Below are 13,062 nucleotides of genomic sequence, written 5' to 3'. Positions count from 1 at the left end.
CCTGAAAGTTGTTTTCCTTCTTTCCTCTTTTAACGTCTGCGATCTTTATCTTTGCATCTACTGTAAGTAGATTTGTGCCTGTGATTTGTATAATAGACGAGAGCAGTAAGGAGGTTTCCTGCAACTGTTTGAATTTATATGACCTATTTCTCTGAGCAACCATCTACATTATGCAGATTTCTGATTGCATTTACTAAATTTAGCACTGTTTTTCTAGGTGTTAACGACTTCTCAAAAGCTCAATGCACTGTAGGGTTAGGCCTGTTTGGAAAATGGGACAGTATAATAATGTAAAACAGAAAGAAATATTACATGTTCTCCCTAGATTTTTCACTCAGCAATCAGTGTGTTGTCAGTGTTTTCTCACACCCAAGGGATGATCTGAAATAGAGAGATGGGATGGGGGAGTTCTGGAATAATAATAGAGTGGGGGGGAAGTCTGAGAAAATATCATATCATTAATGTAATACCAGCCTTCATTTTAGAAAAATAGCCCATCTCCTTTTGCACTTGACTTTAATATGGATTTGATGGATAGGCTGTGTGGTTTGTTCGATACCCATTTGCTGTAAGACCTCAAACACAGCTTGCACTGATAACCTGATCGGCCCCCATCATCATCATCATCATCATCATCATCATCATCATCATCATCATCATCATCATCATCATCAGTGTGGCCTATCAAACCAAAGCTCTCTGATTTGTTTGTTCTACAACATGATTCATACTTTATATTATATGAAGATATATGATGAGACAGGTCCCAAGAAAAACACATTTTTCACTATATGCCGCTTGGCTTATTACTCGCTTATTCTTTAAACAAAAAGGACTCATGTTTCTTAATGCCAAACCTTGATTGCTTTTATTTTTTCAGTACTACAAAGCCGTGACGTAGGATGTAAGCCCCTCGTGTCTTATGGTGTTATGCATGGAATCAGCACATGCCACGTGTTGCATGGCGATACAACGATGTCCGCAGTTGGAAATTGGCTAAATACTGTATCTACAACACTGAATAAACATATGCGTGTACATTAAGAGCAAAAAGTTCCTGCAATGTCTCACTTCATCAGCGGCCAATGAACCTGCGTTTTCTTTTTACATGGTCCTCGAACACACACCGAATGGAGGCTGTCCCTGAATTAAAGTCTGTGGGCTTATTTTTCTCCCATACAGTCAGTGAACATTTCCTGCTGTCAGTTAAATTTACTCCACATCAAAGTCAAACAAAATGTTTTGAATGTGTTGTTATGCTCTGTGGAATTTGCATCTTATGATCTTCTTGAAAGCACTTTGGAAGTCTTTGTTGAAGTAGGCATATATGATGGGGTTGAGGAGAGAGTTGGAGTAGCCCAGCCAGTTTATGACTGCGAACAGCCAGTCCGGCATGTAGCAGCTATCTGCACAGAAAGGCAGCACGAGTGCGACGATGAAGAACGGCAACCAGCAGAAGATGAAAGTCCCCATGATGATCCCCAGTGTTTTGACCGTTTTACGTTCCCTAGCCAGCGCGATCTTTCTCTTCGCCCCCGAGTTCTTATCGTTCATGTTTTCGTAGCCATGCGAGGACTGGGGGGTGTTGGGCAGAGGCAGGTGCGTCTTTGAGTTGCTGATAACTTCAATGATCTCAAGTGACTCTCCTTCCTCTCCATGCTTCACGGCGCCATTTACGCACGGAGAGCCTTTGACCCCGGCTTCCCCGTTAGTTTTCTTGTGGAAGATGGCCGGAGACACGGTCAAAAACTTGTCTGACACTTTTACTTTTTCGACTTTCTTGACAGTCTTTCGAATTCGAAACCGAGCAGCCTTGAATATTCGCCCATACAGGACCAACATGAGAATAAGAGGGATGTAAAAAGCCCCAAATGTGGAGTAGATTGTGTAGCCTGGGTCCTGGCTGATGCTGCAGGCGTCGGGGTTTGCCCTGTCTTTGGCTCGTCTCCAACCTAACATAGGCGGGATAGAGATTGAGAAACCAATAAGCCAAGTCACGCTTATCAAGATCGCAGCTCGCCTCGGTGTCCGTTTATTAACATAGTCAATTGGGTCTGTAATGGCCCAGTACCTGTCCAAAGCAATTGCGCACAGATGCAGGATGGATGATGTGCAACATAGTACATCCAGAGAGATGAATAAGTCACATATTTCCTGCCCCAGTGTCCACTTGCTCAAAACCTGGTAGAGGGCCGCCATTGGTAGAACCAGCACCGATACCATGAGGTCTGTGACGGCCAGCGATCCGATCAGATAGTTAGCCACATTCTGGAGAGATCTCTCCAGGGCAATCGCTGCCACGACGCACGCATTGCCAAATATGGAGCAGAGAATGAGGGCCCCCAGGAGCAGAGAGGTGATAATCTGGTAACTTAGCTTTACATCTTCCAGAGACCCGGACCCCGTGCCATTCTCACCCCCGTCCCAGTCGGCAACCACGTCCTCCCCGTCTGGGTAAGTGCTTGTGGCGTTGCTGTCGTTGCTGCTTGTTGTTATAAAATCCATTATGCGACCGCACTCAGAGTACAACTTTCTCAGGGCAGTGAGGACACGCAGCTGGACAGATTAGCAGGACACAGTCAGCCCCTCAGACTGCTGCCGCTGTGCGGTTTTCCGGGGTCCATCGGAGTTACCGTGTTGGTGCCGTCGCTCTCAGGACGCATGACGCAGACGTGTGTGTGTGTGTGTGTGTGTGTGTGTGTGTGTGTGTGTGTGTGTGTGTGTGTGTGTGTGTGTGTGTGTGTGTGTGTGTGTGTGTAAGGGGGGTTCTGTGTGTTGTAGCTCGTGAGTGTTGACAGCCGGGTGCCCTTACTGGTGCTGCGAATCATCTGAGCTTGTTGACGCCGTGAATTCATTTATACCAGCAGATTGGGGTACGTCAGACCGTTTGGAGGTCGCCCTGGAGTTTTTGTGCCTCTGCTCTCCCCGTTTCCCCACTGCAAACAGCCGAGGAGGGTGCAAAGCTCTTCTCTCTTTTTCTCTCCACTTTTTTTGATTATTTGGACATAGTGATTGTTCGAATTTGTGGATTTTTAAAGTTCACATCTTAAATGGTCAGGGCTATCATTTTTTCTTTGAACAAACAAAATGCTTTCATGTAAGGCAAAACGACCTTAAATATAAACTCAGCACCAAGTGCTTATAAAGTGTTTAATGGTGCAACAATGCATTTCAAGCCGGAATTAGAAATAAGGCAACCTGAACGGAGCGTCGAGAGCGAGGGGTAGTTTCAGGACTAGGGACAGCGCCAAGACAATCCAGAGAGGAAAGCTGCTGCCATCTGCTGCCCACAGCGGGTACAGCATCATATAATGCATGGAACGTGTGTCAAGATATGTTCAAGGCAGAGTACGTAGGATGGATGTGTGTGTGTGTGTGTGTGTGTGTGTGTGTGTGTGTGTGTGTGTGTGTGTGTGTGTGTGTGTGTGTGTGTGTGTGTGTGTGTGTGTGTGTGTGTGTGTGTGTGTGTGAGAGAGAGATGTACACAGGGTGGAGTTTGAAGGATATTGTTGAAAGGGAGGAGACAGAGGGGGGGACACAAGTAGCAAAGGTGAACACTTTCGTGGTCCCCCCCCCACATGAATGTAATACTGTCACCAGAAGTTTAGTCAAAGTCACACATGGATGTATTTTTGTCAGTGGGCATGAAGTTTGGGAAATGTACAATGTTGGCTAACTAATGCCTGCTTCAGGCTGCACTTAATATTCAAAGTGGATTCACTCATAAAATACAAGTGCATGGCTGAACTCTTTACTAATTGCTTTTTTTGTCTATAAGATACCCCCATCACAGTTACCCCCAGAAGTCATTCCCTGTCTTTCATACAAATGTTTCCTGTCCCATTCCTATGAGAAGTTAAAAGCTCTGTTTTGTATTTTGATATGGGGATAAAAGGTTAAAACTTTTTTAGGAAAAAAATAATCGACGTCATTAGAACAATAACAAAAAAACCAATACTTGACAAATGTTTAATAGCCACACTGCACAAAAGAGATGTCCTGTCACGTCTCCTGGGATATTCCAAAGCCCAAAATGCAAAACAAATACTATACCTATAATAACTTACCTATGACAATCTTTAATGCTATTAACTTTTTTAAAGCTGTTAATTTCTTCTTATATTCTCAATTTAGAAACCATAAGGCAGCCTGTCAGAACAAAGCGACATAAAGTTTATCCTGACATTAATCATCAAATAAATTTAGATTTTCTGCTGATCTAGACTTTTACACTGAAACACTAAAAAGTATATACCTTCATAAAACTTGAATTTAGACATTAAATAAAACAATTGTTTGAAAATGATACCCCCCCCCCCCACACACACACACACACACACAAACACACACACATAAACGCACACAAACACACACTATCTATGCTCAGTTTGCAAACCCCTGAGTGAAAAACGCTGACACCATGGTTGTGGACGTGAGTTAAAAAAAGGTTACTCTGGTTTATTCACATTACTTTTTGTGTATTCAATGGTTGCATAGCAATGTGTTTTCTATAGGTCACACAGGACAATAGTGCAGCTTTGGACAGTGCCCCTATTGTAATGGGGTTCACCAGTGGGGCTTTGTCTTCATCAAAAGTGTGGAATGTCCCAGCAGGCTAACCGGAGCAGGATGGTCCATGCCAGAGCAAAGCACTGCTCACCTTTTCTACACTGGAACAGTCCCTCTACCTCCCATACATTCAGAAAGACTGTCAGGCAAAGAAAAGACTAAGGGAAAGATGAGAGCGGAAAGACCAGGCTAGCTGGCTAAAGCTACATCAGCTTTGCTCTGCTGGTGACTGAAGTGCTCTAAACTGCCACCATGAGCTCCCATCTGGAACCATCTGGTGTAAACAGCTCGCGCAGAACTGGAGGTTGTGGAAGTGAGGATGCTGGGGAAGAAAACAGAAACAACAAGACTCATACCCCGTTTTTTAAACCAGTGAGACCTGGGCTAACAAGTGCAGATCCGGCTGGAGAGGGTAGGTCGAGCAGTGTGGAGGCACTGGTGAGACCTCCCCTGCCAGGGAGGAAAGCCAATAGGAAGACCTGCAGCAAGGAAAGAGGAAGTTGGAGAGAAGGAAACCAAGACAGTGATGAGGAGATATCAAATGTTGAACATGCGGGAGGCAGCCCAAGAGGAAACCAAAAGCCGAGAAAGACTGTAAGAACTGATACCCATGGAGATAGATTCCAGGGCAGACAAGGACAGGCAGCACTGAAAGTCTGTCCAGCAGTAATTCAGATACCCTGTTTAACAGCACTTCCGAAGTTTGTGAAGGATCAAATAACTTCCAGAGAAGATACCAATGTCCTAGACATCCCAGTGTTGACTGCACCAGGACCATCACCCCTGATTTAAACCCCTTAGCCCCTTGCCCGTCAATGACACTAATTTCTTCTGCTCTCCCTTCGCCTCCTATTCAATCTAGATCCTCAGCTCTCTCTCCTCAGAGACTTTCATCCAGGACAGTGACAGGAGACCTCCACCACTACCCATTAGATTCATCAAGAGAGCCAGATCCGTTCTGGCTGGAGGTGAGGACAGCGGCATCATCTGGACGACCGTCACAAATCCCCCAGACACACATCACCAGTTCAGTGCTAGGGGCAGGTGAAGGAGAGGAGGATGAAGAACAGGAGGGTTTGGAAGATGGCGAGGATGGAGGCAGTAGTTTGGTGGAGGTGACGGGTCAAACCATGACCTCAGCAGTGATACTGCCTTATGTTCCTTTTGGGGAGAGGAGGATGAGTAAAAGAGAGAAGAACAGGATTAAGTGTCTGAGGAGGAGGCAGAGGAGAAGAGAGAGATGGAGACAAAGTCAACTGCAGGAGAGCAGACAGGTGAATGACAATTTACTAAGCCTTCAAACACCAATAAGTACTGACGTCGCTGTTCTCGTCACTCTTGCCAGTGGTTTAATGATTAAGATCATATCTTTGTGTGCCACAAGAGGAACCAGAGAGCTTGTAATTAGATCATTGAATAATTAATTTCCCCCTGCATTCCATGTTGTTACACTTAAAACAATATAAGAACTTGAGAGAAAGTTACTACCATTGAATGGCATGTCCTTCTCTTTTCTTTTTTACCAAATCATGCATCTGTGCATTCTTTATCAAGTTGCATTAGCGTGGCACAGTACTATTGGATTGCTCTAGTCTCACGGCACTTCAGCGTTACGTTAGTAACTGATTCAGTTAAGGTCTGTTTATATTTATGATGAAAGTTTAACGCAAGACAGCAAGTACGACTTGTGTGTATTTGAGTGTGTGGTAAACTACAATAGGCACAAAAATCTGGCTGAAATCTGGCTGAATCGCTCAACATTTTCTCTATAATCATTTATAGCAGTTCATGTGACGTGTATTTATGTTTTCATTTCATCTACAGTCTGACTGCTCACAGTCCTATCAGCACCATACTCATCTCAATAGCCATTGTCTTTGCGGTTTACAGTGGGGTTACATCTGAATTGATTGCATGATGAGTCCTGGTTGGAGAGCACTTCAAAAACAATCATACAAAAGATCAGATTCTGTTTTGATTGGCTGCTGCAGATCTGCAGTCATATCGGTTGATTTAAATTATTCTTACTTCTGAATTAGAGAAAGCTCATAGAATGAGTTGCTTTGAAAAAGTACAATATCCATTGACTAATTCAAAAACCCCCCCTGCTGATTACATTGTTTTAGTTAAGCTATTCCTCTCTCCCTCACATTGGATTTGGCCTGTTAATGTATGCATGATGTACATACACTCAAGCACATGTAATTGTGTCTATTTTAATCCGGTGGATTATTTCTGTGGAAGAGAACAGATGGCATGTGTCACTTACAGGAAAATGCATCAACTGTAAGTGTAAATCGTATTCAATTTTCCCCACAGTTATAAACTAAGGGTAAATCAGTTTGGACTGAAAAGCAAGTAAAGGCACAACTCCATCAAATGATCAACGTGTCTTTTATCATTTATTATTCATGTTGTGTGTCAATTGACCAAGTAACATACCATATAATAAAGTGGCAATAGACACATTTAACTGCTTTAACTTATAAAGCCTTAAATATTGATTAGATTGTGTAATGGCAATAGAATAATGACACTATCAACCAGGGCATGCTTGCTGCTCCCCTGTGCTTCCAGTGTTTATGCTAAGCTAAGCTCGACACTTTATCTGTATTCATGTGGTTTTGAACTTCTCACTAACTCAGAGAAAAAGTGATTACGCGTTTTTGTCCAACTATGCACTTTAGATTCTCTTTAATTCAGAGGGAAATTGAATGAGCTTGCTTGGTCATTAATCCTTATCAAAGCATTTTGGGGTGTTCATGCTCTTTTGTCAGCTTTTTCCAACTTTGCACTTTAAAGTTACAATGATTCTCACTGGGGAACTCCTCACTACAAGCACAGCATTTTTGCTATTTGCTGTAGCCATTTTGACATACTCCCCAAGAGAAGTAGAACAATAGTCTCATTCCCCCTTTTTGTGATTTATTTTCTTAAAACCTTTAATCATCAATAAATATTTCACAATGTGAATGATGCTTTTATTTATTTTGCTCTTGCATATTTCATATATCTTTACTGCTGACATATTATACCTTCTTGTTTGTGGAGATATTTGTTTTAACCCCCCTGAGAAAATATCATGTTACTACTTCTGAGTACAATGTCCTGTTGTACTTCACATTACAAAGTTTGCCAAAGGTCAGAGCAGGTGTTTTTGTCATCCAGTTTCCCACAGGAAGTGATTTTTTCCTGTGGGGTGAAGAGGCAATTAGTGGCTGATTCTTTGGTTGACTTTATTCAGCTGCATCACTGAAGCAGTTTTATTTGCTGCTTGGAGTTCTGCAGAAAATGTATTCCTCTGAAATACTAATGATTATTTTACTCAAATCATATCAATTTCAGGTCAGTGGTGTAACAACTCTACTAAATCAAACTAATAGAAGTGAAAATTGGGGAAAGCAATGAAAGAAAGTTGACATTTATTTATCCATTTTCACATTTCCATGTAATGATACCAAGACAAATGGTCATGTTACTGTGCATGTTGCAGGGGGAAGCCTCAGTGCCCATGATTCCTTAGGAGCTGTGTACACTGTGTTGTCTCTTCTGTGATAATGACACACCTTGGGAGGAAGGCTGGTAAGACACTGAAGTCCCCAGAGCTCCCCCTGAGTGAGAAAAGGGTAATTACTCTGGAAGCACCCCCAGGCTTTTCAAGACTGAGGCCTCAGCCACCAATCCTCTGGGATTTCTACCACAGGTCTGTGGAGGAGATGGGGGACTTCAGGGATACAACAGACTGTTCTTAAAACAAGTGTTGGCACTTCCTCTTATATGATTTGTGTTTTAATTCAGAAATTTTGAGTCTGCAGAGGGCAATTGACTGCTGAGGAGACAAGAGGGATAAAGCAGTGTATTGAGCTCTATGAATAAAAGGGTACAGACTAGATCGAAAGATAAGAGGACAGGGCATGTACAGCATAAAGACAAGGTGTTATCTTGCTCAATTTTGTATTCATCTGTCACACTCTACCTTATACTTAAACTCTACCTCGAGAGATGCAACCCCCCTTTTTATTTTGTAAAGTGAATGGAGTTTTAATTAGAAACAGTATCTGGGTCAAATTTCCCTCTTTAGCAAACAACGCTTCTTGCTTTACAGTACAAAGGTATAAATGTAGATAGGTAAACGTTATGCTCTTTTGAGCTCACACCTAACACCCTCATGTCCTCACACATATTATTATGTTGTGCCGGTTGCTGTAAAAGTCATTTACTCTGATCAAAATGGGTGTATCGAGGAAGAGAGTACAAAATCTCCAGAGGACTGAAAAATAGTACATTTTCACAGATATTAATCACCAGCTGGTGCAATGACATCTTGAAGTGATAATACATACTGAAAACCTTATATGTGGAGCAGCACAATGTTTTCACTTTCAGTCTGAACCTTTAGAAATGAGTTTTTTCATGAAAATGTTCCAATTAAAAAAGAGATATCCATTGAATAATTGTTTTTTGTTAGGCACTAACCTGATTTGAATGCTCTCAAAAAACACTCAAAACGATAGATAAGATATGCATGGAATACATCTATCTTTATCATCTATATGTCTTTTCTCTCTCTGCCTTTTCCCCGCACCAAGAGTTCAACAGGGAACCCATCCAGCAGCAGTAGTGAGGACGACGAGGACTTGAGCGCCGGTGACAGAGAAGGTTTCATCTGCGCCGTTTGTTTGGACGTGTTCTTCAGTCCTTACATGTGTCACCCCTGCAACCACGTCTTCTGTGAACCCTGTCTGAGGACGCTAGCGAAGAACAGCCCCACCAACACACCCTGCCCCCTCTGCAGAACAATCATCACACATGTCTTCTTCCAGAAGGGTGAGCTAATAGGCAGAAAGCACTTGATGTACAATTCTCAACATTTTTAAATCACCTCGTACTTATGACTCCGCACTCTAAATTGAATAATGTTGGATGGACAAAAGGATTTTGAAATATGCCAGTATAATAAGAGGTTTACAGTGCAATAAAATATTCCATGGCAGTGTAATGAAACAGTAAATATGTGGATGCATACATGCATAATTGCAGCTATATGTGTATTGGTACAGATCTAAGCATCAGATTGTTCGAGGGCCCAGCTGCAGACGTCCCACAGGGAGCAGAGTAGACCTTTAGTTCAGCTCTGACCAGATGAGTCACCCAGAATGAGAAGAGAAAATCAAACAGGATCACAACATCTTTATGTTGTGCTTTCTGTTGAAAATAAGGAGAACTCCTTATGGGTGGCAAATGCATGACAAAACTAGCTTTTTATTAAGGGGGTTACCAATGGAAAATAAAACCGCTATCTTTATTTAACATACAGTAAGATGTTACATGTAAAATAAAACCTTTGTCTTATATGTTACATAATGTACTGTAAAGATATTTCACTGTACTGCTGTATAGTGACATCCTTATTTGAAGTAACCTTGTGATCACTCACACTGATTACATGGGACGTAGTCTGAGTTGGACAAATCTATGAATAAGTAATGAAGTTCTGTGATTCACTATGACCTACTTCTAGATGTATGTAGGAGAAATGAGCGACAGGGACACTGCTGTGTCCATAAATAGGCAGAGTGGCCATGGTTATGAGCATCGCAGACACACTAAGGGCTCTTGTGAGTGATTAGGTGAACACGACTTTAGATAAGACTTTTGTGGTGATTACCAATGCCGAGGTCACACAGAAACAGAACAAGAAAAAAATAAATAACAATGTAATAATGCAGGATCTTTAATATCTCATAAATCAAACTTCATTCATCCAGGCTATCAAGAAGATGCTTTATAATATTAAGTTTGTCTCCTTGTCTTGTTTACAGAGTTAAACCAAACAGCAAAAACATTCTTCCCAAAGGAATATCTCTCCCGCAAACAGAACTTCCAGAAAGCAAATTGTGCTAAGTGGCCTCTCCCAAGCTGCAGAAAACTGTTCCGTATCTTTGGAGGCAAGTTTTTAAATCCTCATGCATGGAAATGTTCTCAGTTTAGGATGAATTTATCAACTTAATACCAGAAACAATAGGACACATTTTAAACCATAGTATGATTGCCTTTGTAATTGATATTGTATAAGTGGCTGCCTTTCCCACACACATTCAATTCATTTTTTATACGTACAATTATTTTTTTTGTCAGACTCTAATCCTTCTTCCTACCTGAAAAATGTAACATCATTAAAATCTATTGTAACTTCAATTAATTCAAGAAAGAAGCAAACTATTGTAGAAATATTTTACAGCTAATTCTTGTTCGATGTTTTGGGTAGAGTACCGCTTAAATGAAAAATACTACATACATATTTGTCACCCAAACCAGGCTTCCAGAGGCCGTCCAGTACCATAGCTAGGCGCCAGTTCCCCCATGGAGGAGGCTACCGCCTGGATGCTCTGGACTTTGAGGATGACTCTCGAGGCTGGCGCTTTGACATGGACATGGTCATCATTTATATATACTCAGTCAACTGGGTTATTGGCTTCTTCATATTCTGCTTTCTTTGCTACATCTTCTTCCCTTCTTTTTGACAGTCCTGGCACATTGACGGAGCAACATAGAAAAAGGAAAGGTTGACAGCACTGAATAATTATTATAAAATAAGGAATTTAAGATGAGGCAGAAGACAGGCATGTACACTTAGGGAGAAAGGGTACAACTGAGGGATAGGGTTTAATGAGAAAACAATGAGGGAATGTCAAGCAAGTGGGATGTCGTTGTGGAGGGAAAACAACAGTGTGCCAGCTTGTTGTGTAAAATGATTAAAATAGGGAAATGGTGCGGGGGGATGTTTGGGAATCCTATGTTCTCTGTTATCCATCTTGTCCTGTTCCTGCATGAAGGGGGGATAATACCGGTGTAACATCACATAAGTTGTAGTGTTTCCCTTCAACATAATTACATACATTTAGTTAATGCTGACATTTTGGATAAGCAACACAGCAACACAACTGCATAACTCCTGGCATTATACACATTTTATAGTATAACTGTGGACATTTCTAATTAATTTCCCTTCAATGGCATACTGACCTAACAGATTTAATTATTTTAAGATGTGCAGTTATGACAAAACATACTGCAATGCTTTTAAGTATAGCAATCATGTATCATAAAATCACCTGAAAATTCGAACAGTGTTTTACAAATTGAATTTAAAAATGTCCCATTCAAAGTCTAACTTATTTGCATTACATATTAGTATTGGGAAACACAAGCATAATATATAAAGTATTTTCGGGCATTTTCAGGGTTTTATTATTTTTCTTATTGCCCAAACCCCAGAACACAGCATTTCCATACAGGTATTGGACATCCTTGTATAAATTAAATACTTTTAAACGGCTGATTTTTTTTAGGTGGATTTTCATGTTTTATCAAGAGAAAAAATAAATAAATACAAGAGTTGCTCTTTCATATCTGTTGAGTAATCAACATTTGTGTTCCAATTTATCACAGTTGACCATATCCTTGCTACTAAAACATTTCTTTTAGGCACTTGTCATACATTACAGTATGTCTTTCTGTTTTTAATTTCCTGCGATTCAATAAGAGGGACCTTTTATTTGATTTTCCTGCCAATAACCACCCATCTGGAGGGAATATTGTTGTCAATTTGAAGTCAATTTATTTTTTAGCAGATAGAAACTCATACAAACAGGTATTAACCTTTAAGTGATTATAAATTGAATGATGAAATCATGTGTAAGAGCCAAATAAATTACTTTATTCCTGACAGATTTTATGTTTTGAATTGTGACTATACTTACTAACAAAATAATATTTACTACATGCTATTTCATTTGAGCTTTTCCAAAGTGCATTCCTTTCATTTTCCACATGCATCCCTTGGTGGGCTTCATGATGAAAGGTGTGAAGCCCTAGCTGAAAACACTTTTAAAGAGACCAAATACTTTCACTTATATTTAATAAACTTTTGGCCTTATGGGCCAACTTGTAATGTGTTTATTTTTAACGGGTACACACAGTTTGGAGTAAAAGCAATTGAAAAGGGCGTGTCAATGTTAAAAAAAAAAACCTATCAAAATCAAACACGTACATACAGAATATTTCACGTTTAAATAGACAGAAAGATTACACTGTACATTTCCTGTCCCTCCGAAATGCATGCGTGTCTCTTTGAGTTCGTGTGTTAATGCTTCGTGCCTGTGGGTGTATGTCACTGCCATGAAGGATTTTTAAAGTATTTTTCTGCATTCACAATTAAATAGTAATGCAGGTTTGGAGAGAACACTCAACGTCTACTGAAATGGACTTGTAATTTATTCACATTATCTACCACATACTTTCCTCTGTGGTTGTAAAAAGCAAGGAATGGCAAATGGCACTGCTGCAACTCGCCAATAGATTCAGGAACATTTATATTAGCCGACAAAAAATAAGAATGTTTAAAGAGTATAGTTTTGGTGTTGAAACTAAAGATACAAAAGCTGACACATTTATTCATAAATAATACATTTATTTATTGATATTTACTAT

The 13,062-nt window shown here is 40.6% G+C and overlaps 2 protein-coding genes across 2 annotated transcripts; one reads left to right on the top strand and one right to left on the bottom strand.

Moving 5' to 3' along the window:
• Positions 1-1,015: 1,015 nt before the first annotated feature.
• On the bottom strand, positions 1,016-2,677 carry htr1aa (5-hydroxytryptamine (serotonin) receptor 1A a). The gene has a single exon (XM_063897786.1). The coding sequence runs from the start codon at positions 2,503-2,505 to the stop codon at positions 1,255-1,257; it is 1,251 nt and encodes a 416-aa protein (XP_063753856.1). The 5' UTR covers positions 2,506-2,677; the 3' UTR covers positions 1,016-1,254.
• Positions 2,678-4,671: 1,994 nt separating this feature from the next.
• rnf180a (ring finger protein 180a) lies at positions 4,672-12,298 on the top strand. Its single transcript, XM_063897920.1, has 5 exons — positions 4,672-5,163; positions 5,432-5,843; positions 9,159-9,396; positions 10,392-10,517; positions 10,888-12,298. The coding sequence occupies exons 1-5, from the start codon at positions 5,096-5,098 to the stop codon at positions 11,091-11,093; spliced, it is 1,050 nt and encodes a 349-aa protein (XP_063753990.1). The 5' UTR covers positions 4,672-5,095; the 3' UTR covers positions 11,094-12,298.
• Positions 12,299-13,062: the final 764 nt, after the last annotated feature.

This window comes from Eleginops maclovinus, chromosome 12, assembly GCF_036324505.1.
Source record: "Eleginops maclovinus isolate JMC-PN-2008 ecotype Puerto Natales chromosome 12, JC_Emac_rtc_rv5, whole genome shotgun sequence".
NCBI lineage: Eukaryota > Metazoa > Chordata > Actinopteri > Perciformes > Eleginopidae > Eleginops > Eleginops maclovinus.
This window is presented reverse-complemented; position numbering and strand designations above follow the sequence as displayed.

Coding starts and splice junctions, on each gene's coding strand:
- htr1aa (XM_063897786.1), bottom strand. CDS start 2,505: ATGGATTTTATAACAACAAGCAGCAACGACAGCAACGCCACAAGCACT.
- rnf180a (XM_063897920.1), top strand. CDS start 5,096: ATGAGGAGATATCAAATGTTGAACATGCGGGAGGCAGCCCAAGAGGAA. Junction 5,164..5,431: donor ACCAAAAGCCGAGAAAGACT/GTAAGAACTGAT, acceptor TATTCAATCTAG/ATCCTCAGCTCTCTCTCCTC. Junction 5,844..9,158: donor AACTGCAGGAGAGCAGACAG/GTGAATGACAAT, acceptor CCCCGCACCAAG/AGTTCAACAGGGAACCCATC.